A 17144-nucleotide genomic window follows, 5' to 3' on the forward strand; every position below is an offset into this window, starting at 1 on the left:
TATAGAAACGATCAAATCGAACTTGGTCGTCTGCACTTTACGTAAACTGGCCTTAGAAAGAATTTGCGACGACGTAAGCTATCGCCGATCGAGCATCCTCGCGGAATCTCAAAACCTGAGAGGGAACTGACGACAACTGGTAAGAAGTTGCTTATTTCTCGCCACGGTTGCTAAGTACCTGTTTGATAATAGTTCTTTTCTTTATTTCGTTTTCTCGCTGTACTGAAATATCGCCAGACGTTAAGAAAAAGGCTTATTAACCCTAAACTTACCTTAGCAGTGCAAATATCACTGATCGTGGGTACCGTCAGATTGAACTGCAAGATAGCATGCATCAGAGATTTTCATGATATTATTCCAAACATACATAGTCTTGATCGTAGTTAATTAAGCTTTAGCTAGCTTTGAAGATTTTGGAGACACACTCTAAAGTTATACAGATTCGAAATCCAGGAAATCGAATTGAAACTTCAGAATACTGAGACTTCAGGATAAAACTCCGTCAGAAAGATAACATGCATCAGAGATTTTCTTATTATTCCAAACAAACATAGTCTGGATCTTAGCTAAGTTTTGAAGATTTTGGAGACAAGCTCTAAAGTTGTACAGATTCGAAATCTAAGAAATCGAATCGAAACTTCAATTCAATTCGAAGGGCACATCAATTCTTATCGATCGATCGAGGCCTTTAAATCAGAAGAAAGACAGTTCTTTCATATCTGCTCATGTTTTATCGTGTCCAAGAACCTGAAATGAATATATAATTTCAAAATCATCAGTAGCGACGGCCTTGGTAGGAGGGGGTGAATAGGTTTTCGGATCGACGGATATGGCCTTAAAAAGCGCGAGGATTGTGGATTTTCGCAGGAAATCGAGCGGATTCGCGGATTTTGAAAACACAGTGGATCGTCGATCAGCTGTGAATTTTGGCGCGGTTCCGGATTATGCCTGTCTTGATGTTCGGATCTTGGGTCCTACACGAAATTTGGATCATAGATCTTTCTTCAGCCTTGGTCGGTATGTTAATGAGTTCAGCCAAATTATTTCTTTTTGCGAACGACGCTCATTTAAACTCAGGTGTGAGAGTGTTATTGGAATTGTACTGTGTTATAGTCATCAAGCATGTTGCCTTCTTTACTATTTGAGCGAAATCAACAATGGCATTACACTTTTACACTGCTGTTTCCGGATGTGGTTGTGGTTTCGGATTTGAACAAGAATATTGGTGGATCGACGGATTTTGGCGAAAAAAGGCACGGATCGGCGGATTTGCATATCCCTATTCACCGGCCCCTTGATAAGTACTTGTATGTCTTGTAATTCTATCGCAATCCACCAATTTGGAGAAGTCGTGAGCAGCGCGCAACTAAGCGGGAGTAGCGGGGCGATGGGTCGGGGGAGAGGGGGTGGGGAAGGCATGGAAGCAATTGATTTTGTTCAGGCATTTTGGGCAAATTCCTCCGACAGTTTCTTGGTGACAGGGGACAAAGAAATCTTGACAGTATGGTTTGTTTACAGCAGAAAGGAAACAGGCAACCATCACCTTTTCGGCAACGCTTCAAAGTTTATTTTGAGTTAAGGAAGTGATAATTTTTGTCAGTTCTGCCATGGGAATTATGAAACATGACAAGATGTGATGGTCAGTACAAGGAAGTTAAAAACAGAACAGAAATAGGAACGTTGATAAAAGAGCAGAACTTTTAAGACTTTTAACGGAAGATTGTAACTCAAATAATGAACTGCGGGGTCGGAGGCAGGGGCCCTGCCCGGGGGGGTACTCTATAATGCAAGATATATAGTTGTGTACCGGCCTACACCACCGAGTACTAAGCGCCCTCCTTGAAAGACCTTGGAAAACCTTGATGTTAGACAGGAGTGAGGGAAATCCCCCCCCGGGACAACTTGCAACGAGGTTATCGACCTCAAAGAAAGGACGGCTTCAAAACGAATGCCTCTGATAAAACCACCCCCCCCCCACTAAAAAAGAAAATTCTCCCAACATTTGTCAAAATTACCGTGAAAGTACATTAACTTTACATTTTCCTCTGGAGCAGAACAGTTTTGATGGTTTCGGCAATTTTTTTACTTCGTGTGGTTGAAAAGCTTTTACCAAGCGAGTTTTTAAGGTCTACCGATCATTGCTCACTTGCTCGCTTAGTTTGACATTCCTTTAACTCAGTTCAGCTTTCGAAATCTACTTGAAATTTTCCATAGGTGCATTTCTCTTGATTGATTTAGATCAGGGATCAGTGATCCAAGATCGCTCGGATCATGGTACATCAAAGGAGCCGATTAATCCGTGACCAGAGTGGATTCATCGGTTCCTTTTAATACACCATGATCCGAGTGACCTTGGATCATTGATTCTGATCCAGATCACCCTAGAGGAACGCACCCTACATTTTGAATTTGTTTCCTTTAGAATCAGATTCAACTTTATTTGTTACACTTTTCAAACTCTTGCAGTGATTTTGGACCCTTTTTCGATGAGCTGAACTATGGCACACAGAAATTCCCTCACTCTTTATTGTAATCATTGCCGTACTGCGCTAGCCACATCGGACTTGTTAATGCTGGCTACTATTCCACCGTCACAAACACACCTGGCCATTAGAAAGGAGAAAGAAGAACAAGCTTACGCCGAGAAAATCAGGAAAATTCCCAATCCGGACCCCAAGAGGGTCGCATTTTGCCCTTATAAAGTTCTTTGTAAACACTGCAATGATTACGTCGGGACCATCAGCATAGTCGAAGAAAATACGCTAATTTGTTTCAAGATTGAAAACGTCCATTTTAAGCGCGGTTACGAAGAAATAAGAGGGAAACGGCTAAAGCAGATTAAAGACAAACTCTTGCAGTATGGCCTAGAAGTTGTCAATGTATCTTTTTCACAACCTGTTAAACAGAACGACATCCCATCGGAACCTCTCGTATATTGTGATATAAACAAGCTCACTACGGAGGAAATCCAGTCTTTGACGAAACAGGTTCCTCGAGGATATCAGCTCGAGCTCTTTCTGGAAGCTTTATGCGGAAACACGCTGGTCTACCTGCCCACAGGCTCGGGAAAAACCCTGATTGCGGCAATGGTGCTGAGCTGTATGAAGAAATTGAATCCAAACAAATTGATGGTGTTTCTGGTGGACCGCATTCCCCTTGTCTACCAACAGAGCGACTACGTCAAGTCTCAGGTCCCGGATCTAAGAGTGGAGATCTTAGCGGGAGATATCGGGCGTTTTCCGGGCGATAAATCTCGTTGGATATCCACCGTCCAGGCACTAACTGAAAACAAGATCGACCTTCTTGTTATGACCCATCAGATTCTGCTTAACTTGATGAGTGGTGATTGTCCAGTGCTGCGCATGTCAGATATCTCCGTTCTCGTTTTCGACGAAGCTCACCACTGCCTTGGAAATCACTGCTACAATCAAATCATGAGAGATTTCTACAAAGGTACAAGCAATAGATTCAAGCCTTTGGTGCTGGCGCTGACCGCTTCTCCCGCAGGCGCAGACACACCGCAAGCCACGTCAACTAAACTGGAAGAGCTGTTGTCAAATCTTTGCGCATGTGCGCGCATGCCTGTGCGATCAACGGATTTGGAGATGTACTGGAACCGACCAGAAACGGCATACGAGGTGGTTTCCATGAACACAAAGCAACAGTTATTACAATCATATGTTGAGACATACCTCACTTCCTTGACAGTACTAATCGAAATGGAAGCCAAATGCCCACGTGCGCTTGATAAACTGCACGTGCTCAAACCAAACTATCGCGGTGCTTTGCGCAAGTTGATTGAACGTTGCTATGGTGACAAGAACCGAGTGAAGGGCCTGGCACTAGGTGAGCACGCCATGCATATGCTCAGCGTGATTGAGGTGAATAACATTTTGGGCAACGAGTATGCAGTTGAATGCCTTGAGGAGTGCATCAGACAACTGCAACAGGCTACGTCCCCCATGGAACAACTCAAAAAGAGGCTTATCGGTCGTTCGGAGCAGCTGAGAGCTTTGGAATCTTCAATCGCAAACTTGAGGAGAGTGTCAAAATTTTTCTCCTCCAGTGACAGGTATCAACACCTCACCAAAGAGCTTCGGAATTTCATCCGTCGGGTTGAAATGGACCAGACCTCTAGAGGAATCATCTTTGTCAAGATGAGGAAGACTGCTTACAAGCTCTGCGAACGGCTGAGACAAGAAACTGGAATTGCCGAAGGGCTGAATCCAGCCTTCCTCGTCGGCCACGGACAGGGAAGCGATGGAATGGACTGGAGAGGAGAGCAAGAGGAAATCCTTAAGAAGTTTAGATCAGGCGAGGTTAAACTGCTTGTTAGCACGAACGTGTTAGAGGAGGGACTGGACGTACCGGTTTGTAACCTGGTTATCCGGTTTGACAGCGCGATGACGTTGCGGGCGCTTGTGCAGAGCCGCGGGCGCGCGTCCCGCCGACCCGATAGCCGTTTCGTGGTGATCTGCAGTGACCCCATCGAGCAGACGAACGCATCTGATGCGATCAGAAAGGAACAGAACATGGAACAGGCCATGAAACTGCGACAGTATTACACGAATCGCTCTCAAGCGATTTCATTCGGATGTCAGGTGCAGAAACTCGACTTGAGCCAAAAGTTACTTGATCCAGTGGAGCCCCTGAGAATGACATGCGCGGAAGAGGAACCGGAACCGGAAGCTGAAGATGACGATATGGAAAATGAGTACAGCGTAGAGACAATGACTATCCATCACAGAGGAGAGAGCCTCGCAGCTGAAGGACCAAGAAAAAGAAGGAAAAAAGAGTTCCTAATGTCCGGATTGCCATCCAGAACGCCATCTTGGGAGGAACCAACAGTGAAGAAATTGGCGAACTGATCAAATACTTCAAAAACTCTTTTGAAGTAAAATCATTAACGACAGAAAACGCGGAAGTTGATGCCCCTGAGGTTGGTGCTTCACCAAGTAAGGACAGCGCGCGTGAGACAATGCTCTCTTCTAGCGTACTTCGCCTACAGCTCGAGCCACTTGAAGATCAAAGATTTCGTAAGAAAGAAAAATTCTTCACTCATGTTGTTCAATCGTGGTGTTCTCGTCCCAGCCCGTTCCGAGCCCAAACAGAGAAACTCTGGTTGCGTCGCGATGAGCCCTCACAGAATCAAAAGTATTCTAAACCCGTGCTTGTCATCAAGCCAGACGCCATGTTCCTGGGGTACTTTTTAAATCAAGCGTATTTCTGTAAGCACTGGCCCCTTAGCTCAGCTAAGCTGGAGAACATTCGCGTCGCGTTCGAGCATGATCTGCGAACGATGCTGATTTGCTTCACGGTGCCGAACCCATCCAGTCAGTGGAAAGCTGATCTATACAAGCTCCAGGTTCGCTACAGCGAGCTCCAAGAATTCGTATTGGTCGACAAGCGGAATCCATCTTCAACTCACGAGGTCTTTATCTCACTGAGGCATCCCCCGCGCCTTTTCAAAGCCAAGAATTTCATCAGGAAAGAGCAAGATGATGAAGAAAACGACTTTGAAGACTGGTACTTCGAGGACAACGAGTACGACTTCGATTTTGATGACTTTCGTGACTTCGACGACGACTTCTCGAGTGATTCCGAAGATGATCAAGCGACTACCGAAGCCAACCGTAACAGCGCCGAAAGTGCTGCCGAAGACGATCGCGAAGCTCTTCTGACGAGTTCGGATGTCGCAAGTATTGATGACGTGGTAAACTGGGAGCGAGTGACTGAGATCGAAGATAGCGGAGAAGCTTTCGGTTCGTGTTGGGCGTACAATTTCACTTTCGAAGCCAGCGCATGGGAAGAGATTGAAGAAGTGCTCAGAAGCATTGCCAAGTTTGACAAGAAGTCCTTTTACCTTCGCATGCACAAGGCTTTTAGAAGACTACCAGTGGTAGAAATACCCAAGGAACTCCCTTTTCACGTCAAATATGCAACCCAGTGTGTCCTGAACTTCTTTCCTTTCGTCAAGGGAAGAATCACAGCCAAGTTCGCCAATTTGCTTGGAAGCAAACCTGAAAAAGTGGCGTTGATTGCCCTGGAGAGACTAGCTGCGGCGCTCCAGAAGAATTCGTTCTGCGATCCAGAAGCCAAGCTTAAAACTCTGCTTGACGAAATGAATTTTAAATCGGGCGGAATCCCAAAGCAACTTCTTCCTGCGCAATGCGCCATGATCAAACGAATGGTTATCACACCGACTCGCTTGCTGTTCTACACACCGGAAGTCATGTCAAAGAACCGCGTGCTCAGACAGTACAACACTGATCAATTTCTCTGCGTGAATGTGCGCGACGAAGACTTCTCGAAGCTTTCTGCAGCCGGCGGTGCCATTGACAATGTATTGGAGCGTGTGAGACGGACTTTGGATAGCGGAGTGATCGCGGGCGGCGATCGATTTCTTTACCTTGGTTCTTCCAACAGTCAGCTACGTAACCACGGCTGCTGGTTTGTTCGGCCCAGTCCACACCCGGATGAGATACGCGACTGGATGGGAGATTTCAGCAAGATAAGGTATTAATACTAATTTAAAGGTTGCCTTATATCAGTATAGCTATAACAGGAAATCAGATGTGCTTCACTGTTAGTGCAGTTACATGTGAGAGAAAACTCAAGAGAACATCGGTACATCAAACGCTAATCGATTGCGGTCAAATTTCAGTTAATTCACGTTAAATTAAAGCCAAATCGTGAAATTAAGTTTTTTATTCCAATATCCCGCCTACATTTTGAGTCACGATTGTAATGAATTCATATTCTTTTAAGGTCCACTCTACATCTTATGAGGTATAATTTAAGTTTAAAAAAGTTGAACGCGCACAGTGGGGTGAATAATATTATCATGATTGATGGATTCCCAGTTTTGCTGAACGGGAGATGAGTGGGGAAACTTATTACGATCGTCAAGACGAGAAGACATATGAAAGGATGTGATTTGCACCCAGGTTAGAAGAAGATCTTTCTTGCGCAGAGTTCGCCAGGTATCAGTCGTGCGAGTAACGGTTAAAAGGTATTTAGATTACCCCTAAGAACTTCTGCAGGCAACCAGGTAAAAGCTTGAAATCTCTTGGTTTAGATCCAGCTTAAAAAGAGTAATCATTTTTCTTTAGGTGTGTAGCCACATTCATGGCCCGTATGGGACAGTGTTTCTCGACATCCTTGGATGCTATTGGCATAGACGTCAATGAAGGAACATCTTGGGATATGGATGATGACGTCAAAACATTCAATGGGGCTTACTGCTTCTCGGATGGCGTGGGGAGAATTTCGGAATCCCTTGTGCGTCAGGTGAGAATTCAAACTTACAAGCTTTGCAGAAAAAGAGATGTTTATCAAAACGTACTGGAAGATATTAAGCCAGGTAACCGAAGGTTCAAATTGGTTAATGCCGTTGAGAGCTTGAAGTCCTGACTAAGTTGAACGGAAAATCAAAATTAAAACACTAACATCACATTCTTTTTTTTTAAAGACCACAGGGCGTCAGTTTGGGTCTTTTAGTTTTGTTTCGTTTCGTCTCTATTTCTGTTCTAAACATCAATTACCAAATAACAGAGTTTAAAAAAATTCCCAAAAATTAAGTGTATCATTAAAATGCCCTTTCCTTTACCCAGGTTGCCAAAAAGATAGCCAAAGATTTCGTTCCTTCTGCAATCCAAGTTCGGTTTGCTGGCTGCAAAGGAGTTCTGACCGTGGATCCCAGGCTCCCAGGCAAAAAAGCGGTGTTTCGTCCGAGCATGCGTAAATTTGAGAGCAGTCACCGACGTCTTGAGGTGCTACAGACCTCTCGTCCCCAGGTCGTTTTCTTAAATCACCAGCTCGTCATGCTATTGTCCAACCTTGGTATCCCGGATGATGTTTTCATGAATTTGCAACGCAACATGTTGGACAAACTGGCAGGTGAGAGAAAGGGAAGGAAATCTGGGAAGAGTGTATAACGAAAATACCGTGTGATAGCAGTGACAACACTGTCGAAGACTCAAAGACGTGAGGGTCTGGTAAAGAAAAAAGTTACTCCACCCCTGTTGGTACTAATTCGTTTTACTTTCTTTTGTTTCTTAGGAATGCTGGTCGATGAACGCCTGGCTGCTCAGCAGATGACGTCAGGGGCCAAGACCGGCATCGCTTACATGAGCCTGTCTCAAGCAGGAATACAGCTGACCACTGAACCGTTTTTCAAGTCCATGTTGGTAGCACTTTACAAGGATCGCATGCAAAATCTACTGAGTCGAGCCCGCATTCTTCTGCCACCAGCGGAGGCTCGCCTTATGATTGGTGTCATGGATGAAACGGGAACCTTACAGCCAGGCGAGGTTAGAATGAACCAATTTCGATATATTAAAATTCAGCCTAAAACAATAGACTTCAGTGCGAGGCTCTGGGGAATAACCACAGAGTTTGTGGGGGTTTTTCCCCGGAGCCTCGTGGTGAGGTCTATTGTTTCAGGCTGAATTTTAATATATCCAAATTGGTCTATTAAAAGCAATCTTCGGACATCACAGAAACAAAACATATTTGTGATACTCAAATTTGAAATTTTCTTAATTTTCAGGTGTTCGTGCAGTATTCCGCTGTTTCCAGCAACCCTGATCGTGAAGGAGAATTCAGTAAGACTACAAAACATCTCCTCACAGGACCCGTGGTGGTGACAAGAAATCCGTGTCTGCATCCGGGAGATGTGAGACTGCTGACCGCAGTAGACGCGCCTGAACTCGTTCATTTGGTGGACTGTATTGTGTTTCCGAGTCATGGGCCACGTCCCCACCCTAGTGAGATGGCAGGTATTACAGTCATTAAATGATCATTTATTAACATTTACTCCAGAGTAGTAAATAAACAAGTAAATAATTAATAAAAATCCTGATACTCAAGTGATCCCCGGTTCCAAACATAAATTCTCCTTACTGGTTACGTAACATTCTTTTGATGGTGATTCTGAGAATTTGGTACTACTCATCAAAGCTGTGTCCTCTAGTTGATGAGCATGATTTCTCATTACCTCTGTGCTGGAAACTGTTCTGATATCCTCAGGAGAAACTAGGTAATGATCACTCTCGGAACTGACCTGTTGCTGGTTAAAAACAACAGTCGCAACAGTCCAGGATCCCAGTTGCTCCAAGGCTGGATAACGCTATCCACTTGATAAATCGCTATCCAGTAGATAAGTGTTAACAAAACAAACCAAGCTATCCGCTGGATAGCGATTTATCCAGTGGATAGCGTTATCTCCCTTTCGAACAACTCGGGCCAGTTTCCTCATTGTCTATCGTTCGTTTTATTATGATTTAGTCAGCTAGTTTCTAGGCCTCGATATTTCGCCGCGGTCAATCTGTTTCGGCTCACGTGGTCCGAGCGTTCGTCTCCGCTACGTCACCGAAATGAAGAAACTGCGAGGGCCTGGGAAAAAGCCGTACAGAAACTAAGCAAATTATTTAGCATGCATATTTATCAATTTATAATTGATCATTTATTATTGTTTTTTTATAAGGTGGAGACCTGGATGGCGATTTGTATTTTGTTTGCTGGAAGAAAGAGCTTTTGCCGCGAAGAAAACTCTTTCCACCAATGAACTATGAAGCACTTCCAAAAAAGGAAGTTCTAGGAACAATTACAGTCAGTCACATGACCGCGTTTGTAGCCGAGTACATCAAGTTTGACCAGCTAGGGGTGATTGACAACGCGCACAAGGCGCAGGCCGATTCTCACGACGGAGGGGTGGAGTCGTCGCTTTGTCTTGAACTGGCGGAGCTCCATTCACAAGCTGTTGATGCTCCCAAAACTGGAAAGTGGACAGAATTGCCTAAAGAAGCAAAAGTGTCAGTTTTCCCCGATTTCATGATGAAATCCGACAAACCCAGTTACCCTTCGGACAAGGTTTTGGGAAAACTCTATCGCGAGTGCAGGGCATTTAAGGACAGCATCGCCCGTGAGGTCCCTCTTAAGAAGCCACATATCATACCCTACCTGTTAGTGCCCAACTTCCAGAGGTACCAAGAGGAGGCGAAGGAGCTTTATGACGAGTACTCCAGCCAGCTCCTCACGCTGATGAACCTGTACGGAATCGAGACTGAAGCTGAGCTGCTATCGGGCTGTTTTCTTAAACTACATTCTCGACTCGGAAGGGAAAAAGTCGAGATCGCTGAAATCGTCAGCCGCATTATGACCACAATACGCAGAAATTTTCGGAACAGCTTCTTCAAAGAGTTTGACTTGGACGAAGAAAGCCGAGAAGCCGTCGAGGTCATTTCCGAAGAAATGCAACGGAAAGCATCAGCGTGGTATTTTGTTGCATACAGTCACAAACAAGCGACGAATGCGGCAGAAAGTGACCCGGATGAAGCCCATTCAAAGCAGTTCCTGAGCTTTCCTTGGCTCGTTGATGACATCATGCTGTCAATCAGAATGAGAGAAACCTTTGAAGTGCAAGAGTCGCAAAGCATCGTGGCATCTATTAGTGAGAGTGTTTTCAAGGTGTTTGAAGAGGAACGCCACGCCCTTTTACAAAGTTTTCAAGACAGGCTTCAGAAAAAGAACTTCATATCCAGTGCGATGCCAGGCTTCAGTGTGGCCATGTTTGGTTCTTCAGCGACGCTTCTCTTCCGGCCAGATTCTGACCTTGACCTTTGCGTGCTAGATCCCAGGCTGATCGCTCAGCACAGTGAACTGGGTCGAGACGAGCAGATCGCTTTATTGAAAACGTTGTACCCAGTAATGAAAAAGCTGTTCAAACATGCACGACTGGTGGAAGCCGCTAAAGTGCCGGTGAGCTTTTTTCTTCTGTTACTTTTCATTTGCTTAACCCACGACTCTAGAATCTGTCTGTGCTGATAGTGACTGATTCTCTTCGGTACCAGTTCAAAACACCCGTTTAGTTTTCCCAAGTTGATTTAAAAGTTCGCGAACCTTTTCAAACGTTACTGGTTTCGTAAATACTCTTTTACTTTGGCCGTTGTAGCTTAACAAGAAATAAAACGCATTGTTGGAAAACAAAAATTACATCTTCATATATGTTGAAAAGTTTTGCATATTAAAAAAAAACGCTAACTAATAAAGTTAGTTTGCATGCCTTTTTAAAATGCAAATATTCCATCTTCTGTCATTTTTATTTTTCCTCGAATATTAATTAGTTACTTATCTTGAATTTAAGTTTGGTTGTTACTTCTATTCTCAACGGTCACTTTTAAAGATGTACGTTGAAAAATACGAGACGCAAAGTAAAAGATATAATTTTTGTATTCCAACTGCGTTTTATTGTCCTGTTTATCACCGCAGTGTGCGCGTTATTTCTTGGTAACTGTTGTAACTATAGATTTTAGTTTAACTTTAAGCCTCTTATTATGTTTGTACTGCTTTTAGGAGTATCTAATTAAAGCATTAAAACTCTGTCTCTTACTTATATGCGTTGAATTTCAGGTGATTTCTTGTGACAATCCGGCCAAACGAGCTGGTCCTTTAGCGAACGTAACAGGCGATCTTTCGGCTTCCTGGGATGGTCTCCTCAAAGCCATTGTGCTATCAAACTACATCAAGTCGTACGCAGGCCTCTTGCCAGTTCTTCGTCTCCTCCTTAACTGGGGTCACGTGACGGGACTCGCGGGGCATGGTGTTGATGCAGGCATCAAGTCCAACGTTTTGGTATTCCTGCTGCTTATTTTCTGCCATTCAAAGAATCTGGTGCAGAATTTCAACATGGAAAGTGTCTGGAGACGTTGCTTCCTGATTTCAACTGGCCAAGTGACCGACGCAGTTCACATTCAGGAATGGCAGCAAGTTCTAGCTTCGTTACCCACACTGGAATCTTCGGAGAACCAAAACAACGTCACGTCAGTTACAATCGGCGATGAACAAATTGGTGAGATTCTGCTGACGTTTTTCCAAGCCTACAACTCAACTCTCGAGATGGATATCCCACAACCCTTTGCATCATTACTGGGCGTGACTAAACTGGCAGAACTGCTAGACACAGAGCACCTGCGCCTGCTGAAGGAACACATGCAACGTGCGTTCCATCTGTTGGCTCTTTACGGGGACGTTGAAGTGCTTCTGACCGTCAGCGCATCCGAGGTCGACCGCGTAATTTTCTTATCAGAGGCGCTATCCTACACCATGGCGGGTTCCGAGAGGCATAACGCCTTCGAGTTGTCAAAGAAGACTGGTGCAAGAGTAACCATACGTCCCAGTCTCCCTGGGTCAGGATTTGGCCTTGTTCTTCAAGCTATTGGTACCGAGTCTGCTGTAGCGTCAGTGGAAAGGGCTCTGAACGCCATGGCAACGCAGGCCTTGCGAAACAAGGCGGCCATTATGTCGGTGTGTTTCGTGAAGGAAGCCAAGCACATGTTGATGGAAGGATGTCTTAGTGATGACGATCGCATCACCTTGGTACCCTACTACGGCAACCGTCACTCCACCCATGATAGTCTGGCTTTGTACGTGCCTATGCTGGCAAACCCGAGGTCCGGCCTTAGCAGGATTGGAGCGGCGTTCACTCGATTTGAGTTCCTCGGTTTCAAAGAGAAGTTTCTCACACAAGTACAGGTATATATGGAACCATAATAAACTAATTTCTTCAAAAACTGCAGAGGTTGAACATAACTTTCCTTTCGTTTAATTGACTGCGTCGTATCCCACGAAACGTCTTTGTTGCTTTGCGCTGTTTCAATTGAGTGTCGTAAAACCAAAACCAAAGTTATCACTCTAACCAATCACAAAATACACAAACAATCCAATGAACCAATCAAAACTCGAAGTAAATACGTGTAGGTGACGTGAAGAGCGGGAAAAAATGTGAAAGCGTGTCTCGATTGGTTTCGATCTTACTTCTGATTGGATGAGAAAATGGCACACGTTTTTTTAAGCCAATCGTATAGCGTATTAATGGCAAACCAAAGTAAATGCGAATTACTTTCGACACTCATGTGAAAATGGCTCTAAGCTAGCAGCTTAAAAACTGAGTAACAACTATTCATTAACGAAAGATCTTGGTAGAGCTTGGTAGAGTTATGTTATGTTAGTTATGTCGAATCTTAGTTTTACGATAACTGCAGAAATTCTCGCGTGCTCATTGACTAATTTTCATTGTCAATAAGCGGACGGACACATGAAGTTATAATTTATGCAATGCGTCAACGAGCCAGAGCGGACAATTTGAAAGTTTGTTATCGTAAAAAACAAATTGAAGTCAGTTTTTCATGCGTCTGACCTGTTATTGAGAATGACTTTCGTCGTAACATTGTCAAAGTAGTCTGCGGATCCACTCGGCTATCGCTTCGTGGATCCACAGCTACTTTGACAATGCTGTGACGAAATTCATGATCAATAACAGGACAGATGAATGAAAAGCTGACGTCAATTTGTTAAACTTCTGTCGAGCAGGGGAGAAAAATAAAGTCTGTCTACCAAGGTTACGATCAAAGTTTTTTTCACTTTGGTTTTTGCTATTTCTTTTTCCTCAGGTGATAGAAAGAGATTTTGTCCCTGCAATTCATGGCGAAATGGAATTTGCCGTACACTTTGGACGCATTTACGTCTTGAATATCCCAAAGTCATTCACCGAAGACACAGAATCTCCAACCGTGAGAGTGTTTCAAACAAATTTATCGCGAGGTTACAAACCTCGACCAAGCGTGCTTTCCACAACGAGGAGCAACAGGAAGTACGGCAGGAAGAATTTCAGCCCTGCTAAAGGCCGCAACTATAAGAAGAGACAGGGCAACGAGGTGGTAGGAGAAGATGGCAAGAAGACTCCAAAGGAGAGGGCATCTCGAAGCTCTTTTTTTACGGTCGTTTCTTCGCAGGAGAAGATCGCGAACTTTCTGACCCAAAGGGGATTTAAAGAAGTGCAAAGTTCGGAAATTTACTCGGTCGAAATCCACACGGATCACGAATTTTGCGTGATCGCGAATAAAGATTTCTCGTTTCACGAGATCGCGTATCCCAAATTGCGCTGGTGCGCGGTCGACGTGAAAAGAGCGTGGCGCGAAAATCCCGAGGATCATGACGTCACTGACTTGGACGGAATCGAGACTGATGTACGCTTTGTGTTACAGACCCGCCATGCCTTGCGCCCGGATGACATACGGGGAACAAGTTACGAGCAATACCGTGATACGTTGCAGTCTCAAAGTCACTCGAAGCCTTCCCGATGTCCTTTCGTGGTTAAGCCCGAGGTGTGGAAGGACGTCGCCATGATTCGTCACAAAAAGTCCCGGATGTACAAGTTGGATGAGGTTATGGCAATGGGAAGCGAGTTTAGGAAATCTCTTTGTATCAGTGTGAACGAGGTAACAGAGTATTCTCGACCTACTAAGCACGCTTCCGCCTTCAGCAAGGTGTTCACACGATGGGAGGTGACAGTCAAACCAGGATTACCCAACAGTTGGAACAACAGTGAAGCTGTGGAGAAACTACTGAGAGACATTTGGGCCTTCGCCTTTGCTTTGGCCTCTCATATGTCCGACTAGAATAAGACAAATTATGTCCAAAACCAGAGAGAGTTTTGTCACGGCCTAAAACCATAACTTAACTAAAAACTGCCCAACCAATCGTACCAAATGTAAATACGCTGCTAGCTAATCAGAATTCGAGTTAAATAAATAAAACCCATGCCGAACGCGGGAAAATATGCAGACAATGTTATTAAAGCGCGGGAAAACACGCCCATCGCCAAGCCTAAATTCAAAACATTTCCCTCATTGCATAGTTAGAGTACGTTACCAGAGTGTTTTAAACAGTTGTGGGTCTACTTCAGTAAAAACTAAACCAAAGCTAATGTAGATCAATATACAACAATTTTTGAGAGCCGCCTCTTAACGTCATAGTGTGTTTCTTCAATAACGAAATACAATTCAGGTTTGTTACCTAAACAGCAACGAGAGTTATTCCTCACGTCTCTCCAATAACTCAACTTAGAAATTATACTGGACAGGTGAAGACATGCATGCCTCAATTTAACCGTCTTTCTACTGATCAATTTAATCGCCGGTCTTTCTTAATCGTCAATTTAGGCGCGTCTTTCTATCGCGTGATAGTTGACTCCGCCTTCGTCCTCGTCAACTATCACGCGATAGAAATCTCATAATCTAATTGTTAAACAGCTTACACCTTGAGTAATGTACATGTAAATGTTAGAAAGCTTCTTTCAGTTGTTATAATAAAGTTGCTGACCGGATGAAAAGTAAGAAGTGCCTTTCACTTATTACCCTGACAAAGAACTTTAAAGTGGCGGTGAATCACAGCAGTCATACATAAATATGCATTAGTTTCTGAACACTGACACATCATCAAAAGCCAATTAATCACCTTAGTTTCGATACAGTCGAGTTCTCCGAAGGAGAGAATTTTTCTATACAGTTATAAGCGTTGTTTGCTATTCGGCTGAGCGAAGCGAAAGGGAATAGAAAGCTTCTCTGTCACAAAAAATACAAAATAACATTGAAATAGGAATAAAGGAATCTCACCCGTTTGGAAATAAAATATGCACCATGTCTGAGGGATGTTTAAAAGTAGACACACCCCAGACGATTATGTTTTTGTAGTCAACGTGACGATGCTAACATAGAGGAATGCCTTTGTTATTCATATCACAAACCAAGACTACTTTAGGTAATGGAATAAATTACAGGGGGCCGAAGGGGTTGAAATCACAGAGCAGCTGTCGGGGTTTTCACTCAGTACTTGAAGAAAGTAGTCATTTGTCATCGTACTGTGATCAATCACAAGTTCCAACGAAAAGGTAGGACTGAGTTAATATCAAGCATTGATTCAACAAATCAAGGCAAAAGTTTTATTTCAAATGTTTCATTACAGAGAATTCTTTTCGCCATTGAGGCTAAAAATTCACTCAACATGTTGTCTAAGCTTGAAAAAGGCATGGAATAATTTAACACCACAATCTTTCGGCAGACATTTTCACCCAGTAACAGGCCAAGTAATGAGTGATACTACAGAAAGGTCCTACATTAGAAAATGAATTTTAGACTTACTTTACTCGATTCATTAGTCTTTGCGATACTGTTGGCGATATAACACTAAAGAAAACACATTTTCAAATCAAAGCTTAAAAGGCTAATGATATTTTATGAATTGCAAGTTGTACTATAAAGTTTTAATACAGGAGCCCTCCCTGCAGCCACACTCTCGTTAGTAACTAGGTAAAACCCCGTTTGATTTGTCCTTCAAGCTTAAAAACACTCTTCGTATTTTCCTTTGTTTTGACTGACTGTTTTAAGCCCTTGGAAAGAGACTCGTTAAAGATTCTGATTCGCAAACGTCAACAGTTTGATTAAAGCATACTTTTAATGATCACTGATTTACCGTAATGTGACATTGTCTAATGATATTTACTCAGCTGGAGAAAGGATGTTACCATAAGACTGGGGTTGAAAAAGAAGCCACGTCGCGGTTTGCGCATCTTGAAAAGTTTAGCATAAATAAGTTCGTCGTTTGTAATCCAAGTCAATCTTCTCCATCCTTCTATATCTCCGGTGTTTTTTTTTTTTTTTTTTTTTTTTTTTTTTCTTAGTAAACTTATTTTAAGGTTTCCTTCAATTTAAAGGTATTTTTGCATGTGGCCGATATAACTCAAGGTACCGTGCTGAGCTCCTTTAAGGCTAAAAAGCTATGCCGCAGGTTGTTCAAAGGCTGGCTAATGATATCCACTGAATCAATCACTTTCAACTGGATATGAAGTAACAAAACAAACCACGCTATCCACTAGATAGTGAAGTTATCTAGTTGAATTGAAAGAGTTATCTACATTTTAAATAACCGTGGCCTGGTAAGCGACTAGTCTTGATGTTAAAATGTGCGGTCGCTGGTTTATATAGTGGGAAACCCATGGGTTTTGCGACAAGTATTTTAAAACTAACCAATCTAGTAGCCGATCGTCTCAAAACCTGATTGAACTATCACAAAACAAGGTCCACATTCTAATTGCAAAAGAAAATTGCGGAGTTCTAATTTCAGTGTCGGCCACTGACTTTAAAATACAAACTCACGATTAAATCCTCTTTTCGATTTAATTGCTTTTCCAGATGCAACTGGCATGAACTAAACTTGGTAGGACAGGATATATTTGAGAATTTTATTGTCCATTTGTTAACTAATGACAACAATACAAGACAAGCTCACTGGCTTACCTTGATAAT

The 17144-nt window shown here is 43.3% G+C and overlaps 1 protein-coding gene across 1 annotated transcript; it reads left to right on the forward strand.

Moving 5' to 3' along the window:
• The first annotated feature begins 146 nt into the window (after positions 1-146).
• LOC145460420 (uncharacterized) lies at positions 147-14950 on the forward strand. Its single transcript, XM_081445206.1, is given in 9 exon segments — positions 147-4785; positions 4788-6516; positions 7113-7290; positions 7614-7899; positions 8062-8312; positions 8552-8780; positions 9488-10761; positions 11413-12534; positions 13452-14950. Coding segments are annotated over 9 exon segments (8364 nt in total). The 5' UTR covers positions 147-2498; the 3' UTR covers positions 14460-14950.
• Positions 14951-17144: the final 2194 nt, after the last annotated feature.

Source organism: Orbicella franksi, chromosome 11 (genome assembly GCF_964199315.1).
Source record: "Orbicella franksi chromosome 11, jaOrbFran1.1, whole genome shotgun sequence".
In the NCBI taxonomy this organism is placed as follows: Eukaryota; Metazoa; Cnidaria; class Anthozoa; order Scleractinia; family Merulinidae; genus Orbicella; species Orbicella franksi.